Source organism: Lichenostomus cassidix, chromosome W (genome assembly GCF_008360975.1).
Source record: "Lichenostomus cassidix isolate B80296 chromosome W, HeHo_3.0, whole genome shotgun sequence".
NCBI classification, from domain to species: domain Eukaryota; kingdom Metazoa; phylum Chordata; class Aves; order Passeriformes; family Meliphagidae; genus Lichenostomus; species Lichenostomus cassidix.
In genome coordinates, this window is record NC_139510.1 from 10,462,854 (window position 1) to 10,482,354 (window position 19,501).

Sequence of the window (19,501 nt, forward strand, 5' to 3'; positions counted from 1 at the left end):
CTCAGCTTCCCATGGCCGACCTGCTAGGTACAATAGAAGGGAAGATGATGGGTCAGATACCCTTGAAGGAACCTCTAGAATGTATGACCAGGAAGGGAATGATAACCAGTGCTAGAGGGGCCCTGCCTCTAGCCAGGTAGAGGTACGGGAAAACCGTGTTTTTTGGACTGTGTGGATTCGATGGCCTGGCGCATCAGAGCCACAAAAATATGAAGCACTAGTTGATACAGGTGCGCAGTGTACCCTAATGCCATCGGGACTTGCGGGAGCAGAATCCATTTCTATTGCTGGCGTGACAGGGGGATCACAGCAGTTGACCCTGGTTGAAGCCGAGGTGAGCCTGACTGGGAAGGAGTGGCAAAAACATCCCATTGTGACTGGTCCAGAGGCTCCATGTATTCTGGGCATAGACTTCCTCCGTAACGGCTATTTCAAAGACCCGAAAGGACTCAAGTGGGCTTTTGGAATAGCTGCTGTCGTGGCAGAGGGCGTGAGGCAATTGAACACCTTGCCTGGACTATCAGAGAACCCTTCTGCAGTCGGACTTTTGAAGGTGGAGGACCAAAAAGTACCAATTGCCACCTCGACAGTGCACCGCCGGCAATACAGGACTAATCGAGATGCGGTGGTTCCCATCCACAAGATGATCCATGAGCTGGAGAGCCAAGGGGTGGTCAGCAAGGCCCACTCATCCTTTAACAGCCCCATCTGGCCTGTGCGCAAATCTGACGGAGAATGGAGATTGACTGTGGACTATCGTGCCTTGAATGAGGTGACTCCACCTCTGAGTGCTGCTGTGCCAGACATGCTGGAGCTCCAGTATGAGCTAGAGTCCAAGGCAGCAAAGTGGTATGCCACTATTGACATTGCAAATGCATTTTTCTCCATTCCTCTGGCAGCAGAGTGCAGGCCTCAGTTTGCTTTCACCTGGAGGGGTGTGCAGTATACCTGGAACCGACTGCCCCAGGGGTGGAAGCACAGTCCCACCATCTGCCATGGACTGATCCAGGCTGCTCTGGAAAAGGGTGAGGCTCCAGAACATCTGCAGTACATCGACGACATCATTGTGTGGGGGAGCACAGCAGAAGAAGTGTTTGAGAAAGGAGAGAAAATCATCCAAATTGTCCTGGAAGCCGGCTTCGCCATCAAAAAGAGCAAGGTCAAAGGGCCTGCCAAAGAGATCCAGTTCCTAGGAGTGAAGTGGCAAGACGGCCGACGTCAGATTCCTTCTGAGGTCATCAACAAGATCACAGCGATGTCCCCACCAACCAACAAGAAAGAGATGCAAGCCTTCCTAGGCGCCATAGGTTTCTGGAGGATGCATATCCCCGAGTACAGCCAGATTGTGAGTCCTCTCTACCTGGTGACACGCAAGAAGAATGATTTCCACTGGGGCCCTGAACAGCAACAAGCCTTCGCTCAGATCAAGCAGGAGATCGCTCATGCAGTAGCCCTTGGCCCAGTCAGGACAGGACCAGAAGTGAAGAATGTGCTCTACTCTGCAGCCGGGGGCAATGGTCTGTCCTGGAGCCTGTGGCAGAAGGTGCCTGGCGAGACTCGAGGACGACCACTGGGATTCTGGAGCCGAAGTTACAGAGGGTCCGAAGCCAACTATGCTCCCACTGAGAAGGAAATCCTAGCAGCCTATGAAGGTGTCCAAGCTGCCTCAGAGGTAATTGGTACGGAAGCAAAACTTCTCCTTGCACCCCGACTGCCAATGCTGGGGTGGATGTTCAAGGGAAAGGTTCCATCAACCCACCACACCACCGATGCCATGTGGAGCAAATGGATTGCCCTCATTACACAGCGCGCCCGTATTGGAAACCCGAATCGCCCTGGGATCTTAGAAATAATTACAAATTGGCCCGAAGGTGAAAACTTCGGCCTCACGGATGAAGAGAAGCAGGAACAAGTGACTCGCGCAGAGGAAGCTCCACCTTACAACCAACTGCCAAAAGATGAAACACGCTACGCTCTGTTCACTGATGGTTCCTGTCGTATTGTGGGGGCAAATAGGAAGTGGAAAGCAGCCATATGGAGCCCCACATGACGGGTTGCAGAGGCTAAATAAGGAGAGGGGGGATAGAGTCAACTTGCTGAACTCAAAGCTGTTCAGCTGGCCCTGGACATTGCTGAAAGAGAGAAGTGGCCAAAGCTCTACCTCTACACTGATTCATGGATGGTAGCCAATGCTCTGTGGGGTTGGTTGGAAAGGTGGAAAAAGGCCAGCTGGCAGCGTAGAGGAAGACCAATCTGGGCTGCTGATGAGTGGCGAGACATTGCTACTCGGGTAGAGGAGCTACCTGTGAAAGTCCGTCATGTAGATGCCCATGTCCCCAAGAGCCGAGCTAATGAGGAACACCGAAACAACGAACAAGTGGATAAGGCTGCAAAGATAAAGGTGTCACAAATAGATTTGGATTGGCAACACAAGGGAGAGCTGTTCCTAGCTCGATGGGCCCATGATGCCTCTGGCCATCAGGGCAGAGATGCCACCTACAAGTGGGCACGAGACCGAGGGGTGGATTTAACCATGGACTGTATCTCCCACGTAATCCATAATTGTGAGACGTGTGCTGCCATCAAGCAAGCCAAGCGGGTGAAACCCCTGTGGTATGGTGGAAGGTGGTCTAAATATAAGTATGGAGAGGCCTGGCAGATTGATTACATCACACTGCCTCAAACCCGCCATGGCAAGCACTATGTGCTCACAATGGTAGAAGCCACCACGGGGTGGTTGGAAACCTACCCTGTGCCTCACGCCACTGCCCGTAACACCATCCTGGGCCTTGAAAACCAAGTCCTGTGGAGGCATGGTACCCCTGAGAGAATTGAGTCAGACAATGAGACTCATTTTAAAAATAGCCTCATAAACACCTGGGCTAGGGAACATGGCATTGAGTGGGTGTACCACATTCCTTATTATGCACCTGCTGCTGGCAAAGTGGAGCGATGCAACGGTCTGCTCAAAACCACCTTGAAAGCTTTAGGCAGGGGGACTTTTAAAGGTTGGGAACAGCATTTAGCCAAGGCCACCTGGCTAGTTAACACCCGAAGTTCCACCAACCGAGCTGGCCCTGCCCAATCTGAACCCCTGCAAACAGCAGGCGGGGATAAAGTTCCAGTGGTACACATGAGAGGCATGCTAGGGAAAACTGTTTGGATTAATTCTGCCTCAAGCAAAGACAAACCCACCCGTGGGGTTGTTTTCGCTCAGGGACCAGGGTGTACCTGGTGGGTGATGCAAAAGGATGGAGAGACACGATGCATACCTCAGGGAGACCTTAGTTGGGGTTGAATTGCCCATAACACTGTGCCTGTATCCATATCTGTATGTATATATGTACATAATTAGAGTAATGCATGTGTGTATATAATTTGAATGTTTAAGCTCAATGTAACATGTTGGAATGGGAAAAAATTCAGGGTGGATGATGTCGGGGGTTGAGTACATTTAGAATTTCTTCCCATTCCTGTTACTAAGCAAGAAATAGTTGGATGTTTAGAGCCATCAAGTCTTTTGTAAAAGGCAAAAGGTGTGCTTGGGCAGGGCAGGGTAGGGAAGAGCCGGCCCTTGGAACGCAGTCTCTCGTGGTTCGGATGCTGAGTGGAGAGGCTGCTCTTTGCTTTTCGGCTGCGACCAGAGGAAATCCAACTGTGCCCTGTTTTTTCTTCTCCTGGCTGGGTGAGCTTTGATTCAACCTTTTTTCCCACTGGGAAGGGCACGTTTCCCCGGGCTGCGTTGTCTCGCAGCTGCTGCCGGGAGAGTCCGGCTGCCTCTGCCGCCTGCCCCCGCCCTCTGCTGCACAAGACCGCGGCGTCTGCTGTGACTGCAGAAATCCTTGCTACCTCGCTAGCTAGCCGGGGAGAGAGCCAGCTCCTACCCCTGCTGCCCTGCTTTCTCGCTGCTCCAAGCTGCTTCGCTGCCCTGCATGCTTTTCAGCCTGCCCGCCATTACCAGCTGTGTGAGGCTGACCTGACCCTGCGCCACAGCGCCACCTGCAGCCGCTCAGGAGTCCTCACACTTGCCCTGCCTGGCTGGGAGCTCAACAGCGCCCCTGCTGCTTGCAACTGTGATTACACCACACGGGAAAAGGCTCGGCAGCTCACAAGTCATCTGCTATTGGTTTTCTGGTTCTAGTTGTGGTTGCTATTATTGTTATTGCTTGTTTATAGATACTAGTAAAGAACTGATATTCCTTTTTTCCCCATACCTTTGCCTGAAAGCCCTTGATTTTCAAAATTAAATAATTCGGAGGGAGGGGAAAAATCACATTCCCTGTCCTAAGGGAGGGTTCAACCTCTCTTGGCAGAAACCTGTCTTTCAAACCAAGACACTGGGTTACTCTGAGTGGTTGGGGTTTTTTTATGAACAAAGTTTTGCTCAAGTGCTTTTAAGTTCTTTAGCCTTCAAGCAGCCAGACAAATTGCCTTAGAGAAAATGCAAATTAACTGCTGAGGAGAAGAAATTTAAAACTGCTGAGGGGAAGGTGTGGACAAAGTGTGTCTCTCAGCCACTGTGTGGGCTGTTCAGGCAGCCAAGAACGTGACAATGTGTGCTTAATTTAAGTCCCCAAGGGGGTTCAGTCCTCACTGCATAGTTTGTTGTCATGACTCTTAGTTTGCAAGTAACTTTTGCAGAAAGTGTTGTTCTCCCATGCTTTGGGAATTTGGCAGCCACTTTTGGAGAACACGGCGGCCTGATGCTAATTTTTGTAAGTTGCCAGATCCAGTGGCTAGAGGCTATTCATTGTCTCAGAATATAGCCAGAGGCTGGCCGCATTATCTGCAAAGTTGTGCAGCCAGGGCTCTGATAGTAAATGAGGCCCGAGGGCTGACAATAGGAATATACCTCATAAGTTTCACACCAAGTTGAAGATTTATTAACTCAAAGAGCATCTGGGTAGCTGACCAGAGTGGTTATTGTACTGTGAATCTTGTTTAGTAAAACAAGAGGATTTAGAATTGAAAAACGAGGGGGTTTGACTCAGCATCCTTGAGGGGGTTGAGGAGAACCCATGACTGCACGGCATTCAGGGGATTAATCTCCAGACCCCGGCTAGGGAAGATTTGCAGAGCACTCCCTGGTCTGAGGGAGGGAATGTTTGGTAGTGAGTCTTCAAAAGTACTAGAAGAGTAACAATTTGAAAGATACACTATCATTAATGAAAGAGAGTTAAAAAAAGTGAGACATTGCCTCTCACAGGGTCAGCTCGAACAACAGAGCTATAGGTGCTTGTGAGATCCTGCAAACTATATCGGGGCAGGATAGTAATTACTAATTCTAAACCTGCATATAGAGTAATACATGCATTTAAGAAATTATAGGAAGAAAGAGGTTTATTAACCTGCAGGAGTAAAACATTAGTTCATTAGATCTTAATTTCTCACTTATTAGAAACTTGATTTGTATAAGAATTTCCAATGGGGAGTTGAAAGAGGCAAGAATTCACCCTTCTCCCCACTCTAACAAGTGTTATCACTGTGCAAGTTTGTTTTCTAAGTGTGTCCAGATGTGAGACAAGGAGCCACTCAAGCCACAGAAGCAAAAGAACTGCTAACTTCCCTCATGACTGTGAGATCTAGGGCCAGAGACTTCTCTCTAATGTGAAACTCCAGACAAAGAGGACACAAAAGAACAATATTGGACAATATAATATACAGTAAATCATTTAAAAGCTGCAACACCAAAATGAAACACATTAAATGGTTTTGCTTTTTGTAGTTCCAGAACAGTGTTATCCACAGTCAGCTATCCTAGCAAAACCTTGTAATAATTGTAATGGCAAGGATGGCTTCAGATGCAAAAGGGTAAGTAAGCTAGAAAAAAAAGAGAAAACTATACCCATTTAATGTATGCACATGAAACAACGACCACATTAGCTTATGGACATAAATCTAAAGTAGCAAAATTGAAGTATAACAATAACAAAATAAATTTATTTTAAAATGAAAAGGTTTTGAAAGAATGGCTGGCTATTCTACTAAGTATTAGGAATTGTCACATTTCTAACTGTTGCTGTTACATGCATGTTTGTTTGTTCAGCGTTTGAGAATGCTAAGCCCCACAAAAGGAAGATATTGCCTTTGAAAAATCACTAAAGATCGTGGACCAATCTGCCAGGCTTTGGGCTCTGCAATTTAAAAGATGATTTTAAATTTAAAAGAGCAGTTACTGTTCATATGATGCTTTCCTCTTTCCTTTCTCCTCTGTCTGCTAGAATTCCCACCAAAAAGGGAAAGGGGGATGAGTAATTCAAACCCCACTTCGGCAAGCTGCCGTGGCAAGGTGGATTGTTAAAAGTGCCGTTTTTCAGTAGCACATTTGAGGTCCTAGAAAGAGCTCGCAAAATCATATAGAAAAGATCCTGAATGTCTGTTGATTTTTGTGAGTGGCTAATATTTGTGAGCATATTTTTTCTGTGAATTGAAAGATAATCTAGATTTATGGAGAGTAAAATAAAGGACTAGAAGAAAGGGGAGGAAAAGATAGCCTAATTAGATCACAAGCAAAGAAAACTAACAGTACGAGAGTCTTAGTTATCCTTTATGCTTTCCTCTTTCCTTTCTTCTCTGCTGGAAATTCCACCAAGGTAGAGAAGAAAAGTACCCCATTTTACAAGCAAGAAAAGCTATCAGTGGTCCTGATCACTGTCTGGAGCCATGATGTGGGCTGCCAAAAACTGAAAAGATTAATGTCTCTGAGACATTTCAAGATGCCTGTGTGTATGGTGTGTGTGTGTGGAGAGGGGGTAGGTCAGGCCTTGCCCTGGTGAGACAGTGAACTTCTCCTTACCTCAGCCCTAGAGCATCCCAGCCCTGCAGTGAGGTCCAGTCATGGACACAGAAGAGGCAGTGCTCCACAGAGCTCCAAGCCCAGCCTTATAGTGGAGCCAGCCATGCACACAGCAGAGGCAGTGCTCCATTCTCCCTATCCCTGACTCCAGAAAAACCTGCTGGGAGATGGAAGGCCCAAGAAAGCCAAAAGAATTAACATTCCTCTTAGACTTTCTATAGATTCTGTCTTTCTTCTTTTTCTTCAAAATAACTGCTCAAAATTCTAGACCTATAGGGGGGCTAATATGTAAAATAAGAATCAAACTAAAGTAAGACCAAAGCCCAAGAGTTAGCCAGTGCCATCAGGGCAGAGTTGATATTAAATATATGAACACAGTGCCCATAAAGTTGTGCCCTTGGGATGGCAAGGTTGCTGTGCGATAAGACCAGTCAGTATCTCTGCACATTAGTGTTGTTCTTCAAACTAACAGGGCTTACTCCGAACTTTTATTCTAATAGATAGACCCACCAGATTTCACAGCTTTGCCAGGTGGTTTATACCCTGGCCCGAAGTAAGTGAACTAGAGAAGAATCTTTCTGCCACTGTAGAGACCATAATGAATGCCACTGCAGATGCCATAAGAGCACAGCAAATCGAGATTAAGAGCATCTCACAATTAACTATAGATTTGCTGTATGCCAGAGGAGAAAGAGTATGTACAGTTATAAATACAAGCTGTTGCAATTATGTTAATCCTAACTTAAGCAAATGTATGTAATAGTTATTTGTGTTATTGCATTGTTATTTACTGTCTGCAATAGTAGTTATTGTTGTATGATATTATGTACTTGAAATTGCGATACTTATATTCAATGGCAAAAGTACAAATTTAGATATGAGATAGAGAAAAGTACTTACTTTCATGACATATGAGATTTGTAAAGAATTACAAAATTACAAAAAGAAAAGGGGAGATTGAGAAAGGAGTGGTCAAATAGAAAACCCAAATCTATTTGCACTTCAACCATCCTTGTTTCTTTGAGCTTTTGCCCCTTCCACCAGCACGGCGCCCATCCAGGGCTGAAGGCTGATAACAGTTCTGGCCTTGTGGATTCCCTTAATCTTATCAAGATAAAAGGGGGCAAAAGGAATCCTTTTGCCATTGAGCACAGGAAATCGCTAATAATATTAATGACTTATGAGAAGTAATTTGTATAACCACTCCTATCCTGGAGAATGTAATGAATATTCATGAATTTTACCTATAACACTGTGCCTTTGGAGGTACCGAGGTGTGTGTGTTTGGTGGAGAGAATTCCCCCACACCCGGTGCACTGAATAAAGCAAATACCCACTTCTCTGACTTGGTCTCTGAAGTGTCTCCAGGCTCGATTGGGGCGAATCATGAGGAACATGAATAGAGGGTCCCTGCCTTTAGCCAGGAGGAAGAAATGGATGACCAGATATACTGGACTATGTGGATTCCATGGCCTGGCATGCCAGATCCAGATGTATAATGCTTTGGTAGACATTAGTGCACTGTGTGCACTGGTGCCATCAGGGTATACAGGCACAGAACCCATCTGTATCTCTAGAGTGACAGAGGGATGCCAAGAATTGTCTGTATCAGAGGCTGAGGTGAGTGGGAAAAGCACCCCATTGTGACTGACACAGAGGCCCCTTGTATCTTTGGCATCAACTACCACAGGAGAGGGTACTTCAAGGATCTGAAGCGGTACTGATGGGCTTTTGGTGTAGCTACAGTGAATACAGAGAAGATCAAACAGTTATTCAACCTGCCTGGCCTCTCAGAAGATCCCTTCATTGTGGAAGTGCTGTGAGTTTAAGACCAGCAGGTACCAATTGCTACCAGGATAGTTGGTAGGCAATATCACACCAACTGAGACTCCCTGGTTCCCATCCATGAGCTGAATCATCAACTGGAGAGGCAAGGAGTGATCAGCAGAACTCACTCACCTTTTAATAGTCCCGTATGGCCAGTGCAAAAGTCTGATGGAGGCTGGAGGTTAACATTAGACTATCGTGGCCTGAATGAAATAACACCACCACTGAGTGCTACTGTAGTAGACATGTTAGAGCCCCAATATTAACTGGAGTCGAAGGCAGTCAAGTGGTGTGCTGCAACTGACATTGCTGATGCATTTTCCTCAACTCCTTTGGCAGCAGAGTGCAGACCACAATTTGCTTTCATGTGGAGGGGTGTCAAATACAGCTGGAATCAACTTCCCCAGGGGTGGAAACATAGCCTGACCATCTGTCATGGATGGATCCAGACTGCCCTGAAAATGGGTGATGACACTGAACATCTACAATATATTGACAACATAATTGCGTGGGGCAAGAAGGCAGAAAAAGTGTTTGATAAGGGAAAAAGAATAACTCAGATTCTTATGAATGCTGGGTTTGCCATAAAGCAAAGCAAGGTCAAGGGACCTGCACAGGAGATTCAGTTCTTGGGAATAAAATGGCAGGATGGATGTGGAAAGCTGGCTTGTAGAGAAGGGGCATGCCGACGTAGACAAATTGCTTCTTAACACTTAAGACAAGCTGCTTCTTAACAATAGCCATATTCAGCCAACTATTGCTTAAGATGCCTGTGTCCAATCAGCGATCTAGGTCGCAATGACCTTGCTGCAACATAGAGGTTGTGGGAGCCGTCGAGAATGCAGTAATCACTAGCAAGAATGCAGAAATCAGGCATTATAGATAATATGTATCTATGTTTAAGGCAAGTAGCCAAACTTAGGGCGTGGAAGTATATAACCAATAATATTGTACGATTACAGAATATGCATGATCTAGTTAACCACACTATAAAACTGTATACTGCAGATCAATAAACTGAAGCTTGTAGTAAACCCATATTGGATTGTCAAGCCTCCGTTTCTCGGCAGATGGACACCATCATGACCCTATGGATGTGGTCAACAAGATAGCAACTATGTCTCCACCAGCAAATAAGAAGGAAACACAAGCTTTCCTAGGCCTTGTGGGGTTCTGGGGAATGCACATTCCAGGTTATAGCTGGAAGAAGAACCATTTTGAGTGTGGCCTTGAACAGCAACAGGCCTTTGAGCAGATCAAACAGGAAATAGCTTGTGCAGTAGCTCTTGGGCCTCTTTGGACAGGACCAGCCATGCAAAATATACTCTACACTGCAGCTAGGGAACATGGTCCCACCTGGAGCCTCTGGCAAAGAACATCAGGAGAAACCTGAGGTCAACCATTAGGATTTTGGAGCTCGAGTTATCCAGGATCAGAAGCCCACTATACTCCAACTGAAAAAGAGATATTAGCAGGCTATGAGGGGGTTTGAACTGCCTCAGAGGTTGTTGGGACAGAAGTGTGTCTCCTCTTAGCATTGCGATTGCCCGTGCCACACTGGATGTTCAGAGTAAACATCCCCTCAACATGTCACACAGTCAGCGCTACATGGAGTAAGTGTTACACAATGAGCTCGACTGGGGAAAACTAACTGCCCAGGAATTCTGGAAGAGATTATAGACTGGCCAGAAGGCAGGGATTTTGGAGCATTGCCCAAAAAGGTGACTCATGTATAAGAGGCACCACCATATAACAAGTTACCAGAAAATGAAAGAGGCTTTGCACTATTTACTGATGGATCCTGCTGTGTGATAGGAAACCATCGGAGGTGGAAAGCTGCTGTGTGGAGTCCCACACAACGAGTCATTGAGGCTGCTGAAGGGGAAGGTGAGTCAAGGCAATTTGCAGAAGTGAAAGACATCCAATCAGCCTTAGAGATTGTGGAACAAGAAAAGTGGCCTGTACTTTTTCTCTATACTGACTCCTGGATGCTGTCTAATGCCCTATGGGGGTGGCTGCAGCAATGAAAAAAGACCAATTGGCAATGCAGAGGTAAACCCATCTGGGCTGCTGCATTGTGGCAGGACATCGCTGCACAGGTAGAAAATATGGTTCTAAAGGTACATAGATGTTCACATGCCCAAAAGCTGCACCACTGAAGAACATAAAAACAATGAACAGGTAGATAAGGCTGCCAAAATTGGAATAGTTCAGGTAGACTTAGACTGGGAATGGAAGGGTGAGCTATTTATAGCCCGATGGGCCGATGAAACATTGGGATGTCTAAGGAGAGATGCCACATACAGATGGGCTTGTGATCGAGGGGTGGACCTTACCATGGAGGTTATCACACAGGTTATTCAGGAATGTGAAATGTGCTGCAATCAAGCCAGCCGCATGAATAAAATCTCCTTGGAATAGAGGGTGGTGGCTGGGTTTTTGATATGGTGAGGCCTGGCAAATTGACTAGGTTGGACCACTGCCATGAACATGCCAAGGCAAGAGCTACATACTCACCATGGTGGAGGAAACAACTGGCTGGCTGGAAACGCTCTGTAAACTATGCTACTGCTTGAAACACCATCTTAGGCCTTGAGAGACACCTTTTGTGGCAACATGGTACCCCAGAGGGAATTGAAGCAGACAGTGGGACCCATTTTCAAAATAACCTCATAAACTCCTGGGCAAAGAAACATGGCATTGAGTGGATATATCCCATCCCTTATCACCCATAAGCCTCTGGAAAGACTGAGAGATGTAACGGACTGCTGAAGACTATGTTAAGAGCATTAGGTAATGGGGCATGGGGATACAAATTTAGTAGAAGTTACTTGGATGATTAACACTAGAGAATCTGCTAAACACCCTGGTCCTGCCCAAACAAAACCCTTACACACTGTGGGAGGAGATAAGGTCCCCATACTGCACATAGGAAAGTGGCTGGGGAAGGTGTTAAGGATTTCTTTTCCCATGGGAAAAGGCAAACCCATTCATGGGATTGTCTTTGCTCAAGGACCTGGATGTAGTTGGTGGGTAATGCTGGAAAGGTACTGATAACACACCAGTGTTTTGGCTACTGCTGAGCAGTGCTGGAACAGCATCAGTGCTGTGTCTTCAACATTCTGCCATCCATCAATAGGCTAGGGGAGGGCAAGATCCTGGCAGGGGACACAACCAGGCCAGCTGACCCAAATTAAGCAAAGAGATATTCCATATCATATGACATCAGCTCAGATATAAAAGATAAGGGAAGGAGGAGAAACAGGGGGGAAGGTATTCATTATTTTACAATGTTTGCCTTCCGGAGCAATTGCTCCGCATGCTGAAGCCCTGCTTCCCAGGAAGTGTCTGGGCATCACTCGCTGATGGGAAGTAGAGAATAAAATCCTTTTTTTTCTCTTTTGTGTGTGTGCAACCATTCACTTTCGCTTTATTAAACTGCCTTATCTCAACCTATGAGTCACTTTCCATCTTATTTTCTCTCCCCTGTCCAGCTGAGAAGGGGGAATGATACAGTGGCTTGGTGGACACCTGGCATCTAGCCAAGATCAACCCATCACATCATTGGTAGCTCAGTTACATCCAGGATTTTTTAAATTTAAGGGTTTAGCACATTCTACTAGCTCAAGTATTACAACAATGCTTCTTCCAGGACACAAGGATGTTGAACAGATGGTGTGGGGCAGGCTTACACTGCTTCCCTGGGACACAGCTGTTCAAAATGTCAGATGAAAAAGCAGGAGATGCTCTCTGAAGGTTTCACTGAAAATCTCTTCCAGCATGCAAGAGGAAGAATATTTTGGCAGCATATGGAACCCATACAGCTACATAATCCTCAGTCTGTGTCAATCTACTCACAGTGCTATGTCCTGAATAGAGATTTAAAGTTCCATAATGCCTACCATTTATAAACACTTTAAGATGCCTGTAAAACCAATTCTTCATCAGCAACAGTACTCTGATGAGTACTTTGCAGGACTGCTATAGCAGTATCTACCACAGCTGACGGTCTTCACTGAAGTTAACTCCAGAGGATCATGGGGTCTCAATGCCAGATGAGGTGGAGGTGCAGATGGGGCCTGAAGCCAGACAGCAGATGTTGGCCTCTCCAGGCCCCACTGGCTTGCTCCCTCTTGCAGCCCTCTGTGGGGTGACTTACAAGTTCTCAGAGGCAGCCTTACACCAGCATTCACACTGACCCTTATCACCCTGATCCAAGACATGTCAATGATAGGAACAACAGAGATGTTGCAGATCAGTTCTGTTCAAGACTGCAGGCTGCCACTTCTCCAAGCATCTGGTCTCAGCTATGTCCTGAGGATACTCCAACACTGCTCAACATACAGGAGCCAAATCACAAAGTAGCACTGTGATAGCATCCATGCCTTTGAGCCCAAGCCAGTGATCACAGATACAGATAACAACAGCTCACTTGAAGGACATTTCTTTTATAACCAAATGAGATCCATTGGAAGCAGATTTCAGCACCTCACTAACCATTCCAGGTATGTTAATTAGCAAGCCCTCATCATTTGAAGCAGTTTTGTCAAGAACACAACAAAAACCAGCAACATAGTATCTGGAGCTGCTGAATAGCCAAACACACATTTATATTGCTGGAACAGTTTCCATAAAAAGGAAACTGCCTTGTTAGGATTTCAACAGGCTTGTACAATCTTGTACAACCTAATATCTTTTTAAGGTGAAGTTAACCTTACTAATGTTAGATTATGTTTACAGCCTATTCTGGTTTTATTCATAATTTTCATGAGTTTACCCAGTTTTTCCTTTACCCATCTCCTGGGAGATGGTGGCCAGGAGAAGCCATCACTGCACTCAGGAGAATTTCCCCATGTGATCAAGTCAGCAGCATGTGGACAAGCAGATATTCAGCAATGCAAAGATATAGAGGGAAGCAAGAATGTGAGAAGTTTCCCTCTTACAACAATCAATATTACATGATTGGGAATTCAAGCAGGGCAGCACTGCATTAGAGTCTGGATGGGTAAAGGTGTCACGGGGCTCGATGAGATCAGCACAAGGTTTTAGGGATCACAGTGGGTAAGGGGCAAGCCTTTCCCCATGTACATTCCTGGTTTGAAGTGGACACAAAGAAAGCTTGCAGAAGACCTGTGATAAGTAAACAGAGCTACACCAAATGGAACATTTTTGAAAGGCCTTTAGTTCCTCAAAATATTCAAGCAGTAGTCCTAACAGGTTGATGTCTCTCTAGGATATCCAAAAGTTTAGCAGAGATTTGATTCGCCTCCACTAAAATATTGAGTTTTGAGCCAAAACAGGCCTTCAATTTTCAAATACAGACATGAAATTTGGTAATTTTGAACCAATTGTATAAAATGAAATTAAATTAAATGAAATAAAAAATGCTGTTTCTCACAGTCTTTGCAGCAGCACTATTAAACTCTGCCTCAAGCTGCTGCTCACATGAGCTCTAACACAACAGCTCAACTCAATCAGGCTCCAGGAGAAACCTTGAAGGTCACTTGACAGATGAAAGCCCAGCAAAAAACACAACATAGTCCATTCATACCAGATGCAGGGCAATATATCCTATGCCCCAGCAACAGCAGAGGTTAGCCTGAGCACTGCCATATTAACACAGCTGGACCGCTGTCAGCCCCTGAGCTAGTCCATCACAGCAACCTCATGGCAGCGCTTCCCCTAGTGCTTTGGTTCATGACAGCTTTACTTTAAATCTCTCCAAGCAGCCCATGCTCAGCATCATGAAGAAAATGTTTTCAGTGCTTCTTTCTAAAAAACATTTATATAAAACATTTATATAAAATCATTCTTCTGAACCTGCTATGTAGTTGTACCATGATCCAATCATGGACTTGATAGCCCAGTGTTACACTCTGAACATCACTCATACATGCACTGAACTAAGGGCTGCTTCAAATTGACTAGCAGACATTAAATCAAAAGGTATCTGTTCACTCTGGTCCTAGGGTGACCAGGCTGTGCATGACTCCTCTTGAAGCTGGACTCCAGCTCTGGTTCTTTCTGCAGTTGAAGCACCCCAAATCCAAACCCCTTTATCATAGGCTGACTGCTGCAGGAGACTTTTTCCCATTTCTTGTCTCATCACACAATTTTGTAGGATATATAACGAGACGCGGGCGCGAGGGAAAACTCACAGCACTCTCAATATGAGATATAAAGTAAGCTCCAATTTTATTTCACTAAACGAGAGACTTATATACTGTTACAGAAGTTTCTATTCATAGATACATACACACACCTGCAGCTGTTCTCACACACCCAGGGATCCTCCTGCTAACTCCCTTATTCTTTTCTCATAACACTCCTGACTCCTAATCTTTCTCATGGCATTCTTCCCACAAAACATTCTCAGGCAAACAACCACTGCAGCTTGTCGGAATTTTACTGAGGCCTGGGAACACTGAAGCCTTGCTCAACCCTGTTCAGTTAGCATGAGTTTTGGTGGAAAACTGCGTTTTCCAACAGATATACTCAAAAAATGTACTTAAAAGGCATACAAACAACTAGTTGTCTAAGTATCCCAGTAGAGCAAGACCCCACACACCAGTTTAGGGGATCCAAGAATCCCCTAAAACCGCCAATGCTCACGACATGATGCTTCAGCTGGGGCTGCTTGCTGCACTTGCAGGTATGAGAAAGGCTCCATCCCTGCCTACAGAAACAGCATTTCCTACAACATTTAGATTTAACTCTTCATCCATGAAGCTGACATTTAAACACAAACAGCTAACCACTTTAGTTATGGCTAGAGATGTTTAGTACCTTCAATACTTCTGGAAGTTTAAGGACATAGGAAACCTTCTCACATACCTGAGGAAAAAAGTAATTAGCTAAAAAAACACTTTACCTCATAAATGTTGGGGTGCCACATTTTGGTCAGGAATCTGAAGGTAGGTGGTGAATATGGATAGTCAATAGGAAATTTAATGTGAGCCTGGAAAATAAAGCAAAATATTTTAATTATGAAACAGAACAAAGAGACCAACAAGCAACCATTGCAGTGAAAGCATGGAAAAAAAAATTCCATTAAGTCCATTAAATGGTTTGTTTTATATATCAGTGCCCATGTAGACCCACAGTATAACTCTACACATTTTCTTATGAGTAAAATACTAAATGAACAAGAAAAATTGTTACTGATAGGTAAGGCTTTGTAAAGGAAAAGGCCTTGTAACATGGCTCCAGCCTGTCACTTAGGCTAAGTAGAAGGGAACTATGGGAGAATGATTCAGCTGGAATAGAGGGATGTGAGAACCTGAGAGACTGCTGCATGACATTCGCGTGTCCACCTCGTGGTGGTTGGTGGTTGGTTGACTTGGGCTTGTTGTGCCTTAAAACTATGAAAACTGATAAACAGTTAACTGCTTAAAAAGACCGTTTTTTTCCAATAAACGGTTCTCCTTTGCACCACCTGGGTCTCTGCATTGCTCATTAGCACCACAGCAGGTGAACGAATGCAACAAAAAACTTAAACACCAGGCCTTACTTGGGCTGGTAACACTAAGAAAATAAGCCATAAGGCATTTACCAAGTCCTAATTCAAGCAGTACTACCCAACAACTCAATGGTAAAATAGATTAAAAAAGCTAGAACTCAAGATATAATTGTGCTCTTGCTAGGTTTAAAACACTTGCAGGATAAAAACACTTGCTAAGGTGAAAAGACCTGTTCTACATTTGCCAGTGCAAAGGTTTTTAATTACTCTGTGTGAGAAAAAAATAAAATTATTAAATACTTGTTCAACTGAGATCTAAAGGGTTGGGGTTTTTTTTGCCTTTCTTGTGCGAGTTAAACTGGTCCATCTACTTGTGTTCCTAATACTACATTTCTTGCCACCACAAGCATTTTCCAAGTCTGAATACCATCTATTTGTTTAATAAATCAGCATAACTTGCTGAACCAAATATTAATGGGCAATGACAGCAAACATTACCTTCCAGTGCCTCTGAGGTTAGTAGGCAGCTGTGGGGCAAGACTCTTAGAGCCAAGTCACTTGTGGGAAGACTGCAGAGATCCCAGCACTGAATATCAACTTCCTTGTGCTGTCCTACCAGCAGTCACAAGAGCCAGCCAATAGGAAAGCAAGCTGAATTTGGACTGATTAATACCAAAAATGCTCCCCTCAAAGGAGGACCACTTTCTGCACTGTGGAGCACAGATCCTTCCTTTGGTGCTACTCAACCCACCAAGAAAGTCCCACCAGTCTAACGCACCATCTCCAGAGAAGCATCTCCTGGCACCTGCAACACAGCTAGGCTCACAGTCAACTGAGAATACAAAAAGAGACCCCAAAAGCAGATCACATTGTCAGAGACTGAAATAGTTTATGCCTCAAACATTGATATAAAGTTTTGCTCATTATAACAAAAACTGTATAAAGAAGCTACAACCAAAGAAGCCTCCCTGAAAATACCTGACTGGGACTTTGGACTGAAAGTCAAACTGCTGAGATTAGATAAAGGGAAACCTATTTTTCAGTCATCTCAGGCTGAGGGAAAGGTATGCATCCACAAAGGCCAAAGCCACCAGCTGTGCTGAGAATCATCCCTGGCTGAGTTTGGGGTGGGGGACAGCACAGCTCACAGAAGCCAAGTTTACACAGACCTCCCCCCCCCAGCCAAGGGGGGCAGGAGGAGGTTTCGGGTGTGTGGCGTAACCTCTGGTCAGAGGCAAGAAACACCCATCCATCCTCCATTACACAAACTGGCCCAGCTGTGGAACCCCCAGTCCCACAGGCCACATCCATGGGACTTTCACGAGGGGCAGCTGAGGGGGAGTCATAATCCATCAAAGACCCCCCCAAAGTGCTAGACCTTGCACCACAGGGCTGCACATGATGCAATGGATCCTGCTGCAAGAGACTGCCCCCTCCCCTGGGAGGACACGCCTGGACATTGCCACCTGGCCTGAGTGTATATTAACCCATGGGATTCTATGCTTTCTGGGGGGACCATCACCACCAAGAAGACCAGCTGGAGAGGATCAATGCAACATTGTTGGAATCCATGGATGGTGATATTTTCTTTATTCTGTCTCTGTCACCCTCTTTCTGTCCCCCCCCCACCTCTTTTCCTACTTCTTTTCTCTTTTTTCCTCTCTCTCTCTCTCTGTCTCATATTTACTATCAAATAAAACCCATACTATTGACTGGCATATGGTCTCATTTTCACCTTAATTCAGGCAGAGATATTTCCTTAATATTTGGATCATAACACACATACAATGAGAGCAGAATCCTGGGTCACCCTCTTCCACTCAAGCACCTAACCATGCAACTGGGATGCAGGGTGCTGACCTTGTTCAACAGGACAAGCTATGGGAAGTTTTATTCCCAGAAACAGGAGCAGGCAAACAGATTGGATTAAATGGCCATTGAGAACCTGGCTACTGTTTTACTTAGACTGGCATATGCTTTTACCTTGCAACCCAAATTTTATGAGGGCAGAGTGCCAGATACCCAGGAAAAGGTTTTTCTGTTCACCTTTATGAAACAAATTCAGAAGCTCATGTGGCTTTACAGTCTGTATATGCCTGCTCATGATACTGACTGTATGTGGGTATGTTACAGCAGCACTGAGTCCGTGCCTCACAGTCATTTGCCATACCACCCTCACAACCAAAAGATTTATGATCCACATAAACAATCCTAGCCCACATTTTAAGGTCATTTACACAAATGGCATGGCTCCAAGAGCAGCAAACTAATGCCTCTTGTCACCACACCAGCACAGAAGAGAGCGGATTTGGCTACAGCAGCAAGGACATGCCTAGCTCCACATGCCACCCTACACTGGGAGCAGAGCAGAGATTTACCCAGGGCAGAACACATTCACTTCAAGTGTTTGCATTGTGTAAGCTGCAGACTCCTCTGGACCACTGGGGTTTTCCCAGAAAAGTCCATTCCTGTGCTTACATGCAGTTCCATGAGATCCAACACATAATAAAACAACCCAAGGACTGAGATTTAAAATGCAAGAGACAACAAAACTCATGGTTGAACTAACTGTAAGTTCTCTTGGCATAACCTGTGTCTTCTACACAGGTATAGCTTCTAGGTGAACAAAAACAAAGATGCAGCAGCAGCCATGATTACAGGTCAGTTTTTTCACTAAAAAGCCCAATTCTATGTTGAGACAAAAAAAAACCAAATTAGGCAATAAACTTTTTTTTTTTTAATAATGATTTACATCCTACAATTTCACTGATGTAAGGCAAATCAGCTATCTGATCTTAATTCAGCAAGGCTACTAGGTACTAGAGAGTGGCAGAGTTTTACAGCACCTTGTTGTTAGGTCAGTTACAGTGAGACAAAGTAATTTAGGAGGAGTAAAGATGCAATTCAATCCCCCACCTACAAATACCCAACCATTACTGTATTCACTTTATACTTGACTCCTCTAGCTGAGCTTAAACTGAAGAAATCTTATTTTGGTGTCCTGATTTTAGCTGTCTGCTCACCATAGCTCTTTGACACCACTGAACACACTCAGTAGGCAAGGAGGTAGAGATGACAGTCATCAACCCATTCCCCCCTTCCCCAGTTTATAACTAGTCATGCTTATAGTCCCTAGAAAAAGAATAAAACTGCCCTGATGTACCAAAAGGGTTAATTCAATTTTTACTGTGCCTGTGAAACTTTTAGCAGAGAAACAAGGTCTGCGAAAGCTGCTTTCAGCAATGACAGTTGGGAGATAAGAAGACATCTGACCCAAGAATGCAGTGATAGACAAAACAAAGTACTGAATCTCTGGGAATTTGGGGTGGGATTTATGGTATTAGGCAAATTGTACTATGCATGTAGTGACTGTATATGAGTAACCCTCTTGTAGAATCACGTGTCCACATTAGGTTAGA

General features: G+C 44.9%; 1 protein-coding gene across 1 annotated transcript in view; it reads right to left on the reverse strand.

The window, feature by feature from the left end:
• LOC146425482 (ubiquitin-conjugating enzyme E2 R2) overlaps window positions 1-19,501 on the reverse strand; it is a 303,121-nt gene that overhangs the window by 89,004 nt on the left and 194,616 nt on the right. The window contains exon 2 of the mRNA XM_085041692.1: window positions 15,495-15,581. Within this exon, the coding sequence (XP_084897818.1) occupies window positions 15,495-15,581 (87 nt within the window). The remainder of the gene's footprint in view (window positions 1-15,494; window positions 15,582-19,501) is intronic.